General features: G+C 40.5%; 1 protein-coding gene across 1 annotated transcript in view; it reads right to left on the reverse strand.

Moving 5' to 3' along the window:
* The window catches only part of LOC104508335 (ankyrin repeat and sterile alpha motif domain-containing protein 1B-like), a gene marked incomplete at its 5' end in the record, with an annotated part of 34381 nt that extends 26417 nt beyond the window's left edge, over nucleotides 1-7964 (reverse strand). The window contains 2 exons of the mRNA XM_010149916.1: nucleotides 2402-2530; nucleotides 7893-7964. Of these exons, the coding sequence (XP_010148218.1) occupies nucleotides 2402-2530; nucleotides 7893-7964 (201 nt within the window). The remainder of the gene's footprint in view (nucleotides 1-2401; nucleotides 2531-7892) is intronic.
* Between the last annotated feature and the right edge of the window lie 983 nt (nucleotides 7965-8947).

Below are 8947 nucleotides of genomic sequence, written 5' to 3' on the forward strand. Positions count from 1 at the left end.
TTCATAAACCAAGCAGCTGCGAGTCCAGCTGGGGGCTCACTGGTGACATGAATAGGGCTTTCGGCATTAATATGATGGGATGGCTTGGTATTGCCCTTGCAGGAGAACAACCAATTTAAAGCAAGCTCTGAAATTAGATAATTAAACAAAAGCATATTCAGTTGGACTGTATCTTTCCCTGGGATCCTGCTGTCTGATGCTTTTGGAACCCTTAGCCTTCTCTGGGAAGGATGCAATTAATTTCTTCAATTTTTTTCATTTTATTATTTTTTTTATAGACTACGTCACAACAAATTGGTATTTCCTTGAAGGCTATCAGTGGGTCAGGCATCAGGAAAAAAACTCCCAGTGCTTTTGAGCTCACAGCAGACCAAGAGGAAGAAACAGAAGAGACAGGCAGCTCCTGTCCCATCTGCACAGCAGTAGAAAAGCCTCAGCTGCAGGCACTCAGAAATGGTTCCCAGGGTGGACTGTGGAATAGACAAACAAATCATAGAGGTGCTGTCCAATGTAGTTGTCAGAAAAATTTGAAATTCAAGGAGGGAATTTTGCTTTCCTTTGACTTGCTGTACTTTTGGACATGTTCCTTCTCCAAGACCCAGATCATGTGGGAGCAACGCGGAGGACATCCAACAGTTCAACTGAGTGAACGTGGCATACAATGAAAGCTGCCTCCGTTATAACTTCCAAGCCAGGGTTTTACTCCATAAGGGCATTAATAAGGTCATTATAGCACAGGGAGCTGATACAGTGCAGTGACTCATGATCTGTACACAAGGAAGATGTTTCCTTAATCACCAGTAACTTGGATATTTTGATTTGGTGATTCCTTAATCACCAGTAACCTGGACATTCCTGGTCATCCCAACTTAACTTCTTCAATGATTCGCGCACCTTCCAATCTACTACAACGGTTACATCTGACTATGAATTTACTGCTGGATCAAATAATGAGATAAGAGGCACTCTTGAGAGAAACCTGTTCACTTTACTGAAAACTGTGAAAAATATTTAAAGCACTAGAAGTCACTAAGCCTCCTTTTCAATCTGTGGTGCTGCACAGGAGGAGAGCAAGACTGAAAGCGGGTGAGCTGGACCTTGACTGTGACTTGCTGAGGAAGGCAGAGCTTCTGGTTACTGTCCAGGGGCAAACATGGCATTTCTATGCAATGAAGGTCTGATGGAAGATACATGCTCCAGCGAGACAGGCCTCTAATACCACTTCTGCCACTCCCTGCTGAGAGCCAGGCTCTGTCTCACCTGCACATAGTCTCCAATTCTTCTCTCCTCCCAAATGCTTGAGTGTTTGGTGAACAGAGCATTACCCTAAACAGCACTAAGGATCCAAGCTCCTTCAGGTGAAGAGGATGTAAAACCCATGTCCTGGATAACTGGTTAACCCCCAGTTACTATGCTAAAGGCACTACAACTGCTGACCCCCTTTCCTTTTGTAAAATGTCAGCCTTGCTTCGTCCGGTGGCCACCTCCAAAGAGGACACAGAAGTCTGAGAATTACCTTCAGCAACTTTAACAGCGCTTTCCAACAAAGTTGGAACGAGAAACTTAGAGTTTAGACAGGTGGGCTGAGGCACATCTTCAAAACCCCAGAGAAGCACCAGTCCCCGCTGCCACTGATGGGGAACGCAAGGTTTCAGGAAAGTGTGTTTCATTTGAAACAAAGTCTTCCAATGTGACTTCCTGTTCTTCAGGAGACCTTCCTCTCCTTCAAAAGCATTTATAACAGCCAGAGAACACTGATCATCTTTATCTTTAGAGGGAAGCTCCATTTCTCCAGGGATGGGAAATGGGAATCAGCTACAGCTATCGGGAGGTAAAATTAATGCCCTGAAGGAACTGCCTGCTACTGGTACTGCAAGTAATCAGTTTGGGAGAGGTTAGAACGTGCCTTTGTCCCATGGACAGAAAACACTGCTTCAGGACCCTGATCTCTATCCTCCCTAGCTCCCTTCCCCAAAAACAGGTGCATAAAATTCTGGCAAGGCAACACTTACTTTAACTACTGTGCACACACCATTAAGGCAGGCATGAGGGTCCCATATTATGTTTAATTATTTGTCCATAAGTGCTAGACAGGGATTTGTGACAGATGAGGAGTAGGGGTGTTTGTTCTCACTGTCACTTCTACAAGCCTTAACCATTTGTTCAGTGCCATTTTTCTAACACTATCTCTACATGGAATACAATGTATCACCAAATTCATAGCAGGAAGTACTGTGCATCCTTGTTTCTCATTTATTGCAATTACAGCGTCAGAGAGGGAGTGGCCCGTCTCATTAAAAGTGACTGAAAAATACTGTAACTGAAAAAAAACCAAAGCCTATCAAAATCTAAGATGAATAGATCTACCTCAAATCAAACCACCAAATTTATCAACACTTACAAATGCTTTATAATCGCATGACTGAAAGATGAGTTTCTCTGGATGATGCTGCCAATACTGTACAGGCGTTGATGCTGTGGCTTCATTTGGAGGTCGCAAGGTAATTGAAGGCTCTCCCCAGTCTCCTGTCTGAAAATCACAGTTTGAGATATAAGAGAAGTTGCAGGCAAATTCGCTATAAAGCAGCCTTCCGTTGTTGTGCTCAATTAACAGTAATTTATTTTCTACACAGAGCCATGTTACTAAAATAAGGGAATAGAACTCCTACAACATTTTTCATGATTTAATTTATAATCCAAAGTCATCTACTGTAGTGTTTAATGAGGCTTTAATTAAATCTATTTGCTTTGAGAATAAAATCATTAGGCACCGGAAATGTTCCTTAAAAATAACTGTTTACAATACATACATGAGGATGAGAACACTTGAAAAAAAATAATCATGAGATGCACAAAAATGCCATTCACAAATTCCGCTATGTGTTTTACAAGCTTTTCTACACAGTTAGTAAGTCTTCCATTATCCAGCACATATACCCAATAACTAACTTTCCTAAAAGGCTAAATAACTGAGACTTTGCTTTGATCTGAAGACTTATCATACATTCTTCAAATATATGAGGTATTATTTAATCTCTTTATGAATATTTACTTTGATCACCTTCTCTTGACATCTTATTGTAGAATTACTAACAGCGCCCTTCCGCATTCACCATTCTCACTGATATGGGTGATTGACTTCCTGAGCTGTCACTTCCCCTCTTTCCTCAAAGCCAGGAGAGAACATGGGTAGGACTGCAGTTCGCTGCTAAATCCCTTCACAGTATGCTCTCCTCCCTTCCAGAAAGAGCCAATGCAGGCTTCGGTACAGGCAGTGCTGGCCTTGGTCTCCCCTGCCACTGTGTATTTTTTTACATGTCTTTATTGGACCTGGACTGACCGCTGGGCTCTTGGGGGCTCCTTCCACCTAGCAGGCACATGCAAGAAAAACACTATTTTGAGGGTATTTAATTTTTAACTGCTCTCTCTCCTACTTTTAGTTCACATGTGCCCAGGCTGCCTGTCCTCAACACCACGGATGCTGTCAAACCAGTGTCAGCTGACAATAACCCGTGGATGGAGCCTTTCTCCTTTTCCCAAGCCCTCTTTCCTCTGTCACCAGCCTCACTTCTCCCCTATCCTGTCTGGTCTGGTCTGTCTCTGAATTCCCCTCTCCTTCCCACTCTGTCTCCTGGGGATCCAATTTCTCCTTTCTCATCCTTCTCCTCCCCGCTTGTTCTCTCTCAAACCACTTTACTCTCTCCTATATGTTTATTTCAATTTGGATGATGCTAATTCTTTCTTTACCTGCACTCATCTCTGTGTATTTTCTATGCATGTCATATTGTTAAAATATGTGTTGAAGCTGGCAAGGAATTGTCATCAGCATTTCACACAGAATATGGCTAGAAGTTAAGACTTTTAAAGCAAAAAGAAGCTAAGTATCAAAAAGACATGAAAAAATTCTTATCGAAGACATTCAAAAGTCTGGCAAACTATCACATCTTACTAATTAAATCAGAACAGAGTAAACAAAACAAGTACATCATTTTCATGTGTCACAAAATAATGAAATGACACACATTTGCACAACTCCGCAATGAAAAGCAAGAGATAAATCTGGAAACATCAACATTACCCTGCCGATATGGTAACTTCAAGCAAGTGAACACCATAAAACAAGTCAAACCTAGTCAATGTTGGAACTATTAGCGCATCTACAAATTATTCAGTACTGTAATTTCTGTTTTGTCTAGTTAAGTTGCCTATATGCTATGGATATGACTGCAACCTCAAATTTTGAAAGGAAAGCAGCAGCAACTGCTTCCATTTTTGGCATTCTGTATCCACAGAAATTAATCTTTCTGACCACTAATGTATAAAAACCTTCATCATATTTAATCTGAAGTGGCAATTTGATCTCTTTAAGAAGCAGTTCTCCTTATAAAATAAGGTTTCAATCATATTACAAGGGGTAAGGATCTGCATCCTTATTAGTGGAGTTTGTATCTGAATAAAAGAGAAGATGGATTGTACCCATCACAAATTCTCAGTGCGCTCAGCTGTCTCCTTTGAACTGTTCAAGGCCATAGCTAACAGACCACTTGAAACAGTGCTTTTTTTGCCTAATAAACATACACTCCTGCATGTTCTCTGAGGAAGCAGAACTCACAAAGTACATCCTATCCATTTAGCAAAAGGTTATTATGATGGAACAGGAGTAAATCCAGGACAGAGAAGCTATTAAAGCACGTCTTTTGACCATCGGTCTTTCCACTGAGGAAGCATGGGGACAGCCATGAGGGAGGAGCAGAATTTCTACAGAATAAATCACCTTGGGTAGTGCTCCAAACCCTTCCATTGCTCTGTGTTGCAGGGGACTTTCCTTGCTTGCAGAAAATGGACAGTACTGACAAATTAAACAAGGTACGAGTAAAACGAGGAGTAAAACATGTACATAATTTTACAGTTTGACTCCCTTTTGTATGAAAGATATGCATGGAAGATTGCATTGCTTCTGTCTGCAAATGAAGGGTGGTAACAAGAGGAACAGTGATCACCTTTCATATTGCTTCAGTTTTATAAAGGAGCTAGGAAGCAATAATCATGAGAAAATGAGAAATAATTATCAACCAGGCTGATAAAACTAGTGTATGAGACACTTAGAGAGGGACTGTGCGGAGACCATTCCTTTGCATCCATTAATTGCTCTATAAATATAGACAAACATCCGAGTACCTACTCCTTTTAAATTAGACAAAACAGAATGGATATGACTGCTGTGCATGTCTCTAGGATGACCTAAACACACAATACAGCTGAGGTTAAGGGCACACAGAGGTACAGGGCTTCTGCTGCTCTTGACAGACCACTGCACCTGAAGACCTTTCACGTAGTTCAGTGTGTCTTGTAGAGAGAGCAGCTCCTGAGAAAAGCTGCATAAAATTAAACATCACAGGTACAGATTATTATGATGGATGAAGAAGACGTGTTATACACAATCACAGTTGGGGCTTTTTTGGTAGCTGTATCATAAGTGTTTTTTAATATTCAGCAGAAACGTCTTCTGGTCTCCTTTGCTTTTTTTTTTTTTTGGTTACCAAACTCCTTAGGTTTTCAAACCATACTATTGCTAGTATTCATTAGTTATTTAGACTGAGTTATAACAGGGTAGTCTCCAAAACCCAGACACATGAAGATGTTTAGAAGTGTAAATCCAGTTAGATATTACCCATACAATTTCCTTCCTTTTTATTTTTTTTGAGGGGGGAGAAAGGCTTTTAAACAGGATTTAGACAGCTAAATAATTTCATAAAACCAGGCGTAAAAACCTGTACAGGAAGAGAAGGAGGTCCTCAGCTGACTAACTCTAGTCAGATACTGAAATGCTGACATTTAGGATGTGGTGGTGGCAATTAACTTCAGCAAAAATACAAAGTAGAAACATCTTTGACCTAGAGAAGACTTGAAATGACAAGTCTCAAGTCTGGGGTAGAAAAATATGAATTAGTTCTAAACCTGAGAAATTGGTGTGGAACAACTCATGGGTGATGTATTGAGATTCAGGACCTTCATAAGCACCTAAAACTCTTTCAAGCAGTACAAAAATGTTCGTAAATCGCTGTCGAGGACCAACTATGATGTTTGATTTCATTTTTAAAAATAGATATGATAGGATAAGGATCTTCTGGTTTGAATATTTAATTTGCAATTATAAGAAATAATCAAACATTTAAGCTTATGTATTTTTTATGACACAATATACGTATGGAGATTTTTATCTGTCTGATGAAATAGAAAGGTAAGAGATAATTTATTCCTCATCTAACTTTACAGCTCATCAGACAGCTGTGCAGTTTATCACGTGTCTTTTGCTGCACTGCCTGTGTTCTACTATTCTAACCTCCCCATGCCTTTAACCAGTGCCTTCCCCTCTCCGGCCTCAGTCACCTTGAGAAGCCTCCACCTCCACATTTTGCAGATAAACTAAACAGATCACTAAACAGTCTCAAGTCAGTTGCCAGAGTAGTAAAGATTTAACTCTTTGACAGTGACAACTTTTAACCATAAAATCATAGCCTTAAAGACCAACATCTTGTGCTCTTGCAGTGCTTCATAACAGTGAAAATGGGCAGATGTGCACTTCTCAGTGCTCTAGAAAGGGTCAGATGCTTGATGCGAAATGAGCTACGGAAGCAGATTACTGCTATTAGGACATTTTTTTACAATTGTTGCATATTTTTCTATCTCATCCCATTCTCTGAGAACTGTATTTGACTCATATTAAAGGCACCTAGATGCAGAGGTAGTCACAGGTATGAAGTCAGGTATCAATACAACTTCTATAAAATCTAACACCTGCCTCATCTTTTTATAAAAATGTAAAGTTGAAAACTTTCCATGCTACCAAAAAGAAAAAAAAAGGGCGTGTGTGGGTGTGTGGGTGTGTGAGCACGCGCGCTGGTTTTGAGTGGCTTGAATGTATTGATTTTTAACAAGAACCACATCTTATAACTTTTCACCTGTTAAAGCCTCATGCCTAGTATGGTAACATGCATTAGTCACCATGACAACAATAAATTAGAGCACGCATAGATAGAATGCTTCTGGCTGAAAAATTCATAATTTTCTCCGTGTAAGAATTTTAAATGTTCTGTCAACCAGCTAAATCCTCATCATTTGCTTATGTTTTAATTCCTATAGTGAGACAAATATTTTTAGCTCCTTGTATCTTTGGGTTTTGAAATAAGCAGGTAACAGGTTTGGCAACAGGTTTGTGGCGTACTTGCATTTTAAAAGCTTCTAGAGCTCAGTGGCCAAAACGGCCCCTCTCTGGCACAAATGCTCCAAGGAGGCGGTTATGTGACAGAAATTAGGAGAAATCTACAGCTCTTCTGAAACACTGTGCTGAACGACTGGCTGTCGGCCTTACCACACTGCAGCACGGATCACCAGGTTTGCTCTCACGTGCAGAGCACACGCGACTGTCACAGAAGTGATGAAAATTCAGAGCACCACCAATGTTACCTCTAATTCCCCAAAAGTGCCTCTGCAAACACGGTGTGCTTCTGAGCTAGGCAAAGCCTATAGATTAACACAGAAAGGGCAGCACAACACATTGTGGGGGTGAAACTGTGCAAACCGAGCTGTTTACACGGTTTCTCGCTTTGGAAAAGAGAGCAAACAAAAACATCAGGAACAGAAGTCAAAGCTCCCACTGAGCGAGACTGCTGCTGGCAATCCCCCCCTGTCCTGTATGTACGCCATACAGCCGACAGATGCTAACCACATGGCACGATACACGAATGCGCGCACACACAATCCCAAAGGAGGGCGGACAAGTTACAAACTCTTTTTTGTCATTTCAGCGACATGACACCCGTAGATAACACCACGGCAACAGACTGTACATCCATAGAGTGACAACATAGCCGTTTATCGCTGTATCTTACATTATGAACCTGATGAATCGATGAGAAAGGATATCCTGCATTCTGGTTGGTCCAGATCTCACAGACAGAGGACTGCTAATATAAACAGAAAACTACGTCTCATCTTGTAAATATTAATGCACCGCAACTGCCAAAAGGCAAGAATAATTAAGAAAAAGCTTGCAATAACATTAAAGAAGGAAGTAAAACAGCTGTTAAAAGTAATTTTTTATTTATTTGCTGACAAAATGTTTTTGGACAGACTGGAAGGAAACATAGCTTATTCAGAGACTTTAGAAGAGGTATCAAACTGTGAGTACAAGAAAACAATTTAGTCAGAAGTGCTGGTGATGTAAAGAGATAAAGTTATGCAGGCATAAACAGAAAATGCAGAGAGCAGCAGAAATATTGGTTACTTTCAGTTTTTGGCAGGGAAGAAGTTTGAAGTCAACATCCCAATTAAGTTTTGAGATTTGAATCTCTCTCTGTTGGAAACTTTCACAGGGAGAGAAGAAGAGAAAAATCTGGCAATACAGTTAACAGGAAAAAAACGTTTGCAGCAATTACCAGAAAAGAATGCATTGTAATTAAGAGAAATGGTTGCCCACCACCTCCTTTCAACAACAGTTCCTTTGCATACAAAGATACAGATAATATTACCTTTAGTATTGACCGTGACTCTGCTGTATAAATGAAAGGTTTCAGTCTACCTTTTACGTTATTTTACAGGCAGTCTGCAGTAGCAAAGCAAAGGAAGGGTACTGCAGCATCTCTAGCAAAAGCAACAGAACTAGGCAGGCATAGCATTCACCAGCATCTTCTATGTATTTCCTTGTTTGGACACTCATCAAGAAAGCATCTGTGACACCTCAGCAAAAGCTAAGATAACATTTTACAGTAGCCAGGCAACTAAAACAAAGCATCAGATGTAGGATCTGCCCACAGTATCTTCAGCAGGCAGCAACAAAAGGCAATAAACAGGCATAAAAATGCAACTGCAGCATCCAGACTAGATCGCAATTAATGTATCAGTAATTTAACAATGGCAAGAACGTGCATTGCTGGTCCTTGTCAGC

The sequence above is a fragment of the Eurypyga helias genome, unplaced genomic scaffold (assembly GCF_000690775.1).
Source record: "Eurypyga helias isolate BGI_N326 unplaced genomic scaffold, ASM69077v1 scaffold33324, whole genome shotgun sequence".
Classification (NCBI taxonomy): Eukaryota; Metazoa; Chordata; class Aves; order Eurypygiformes; family Eurypygidae; genus Eurypyga; species Eurypyga helias.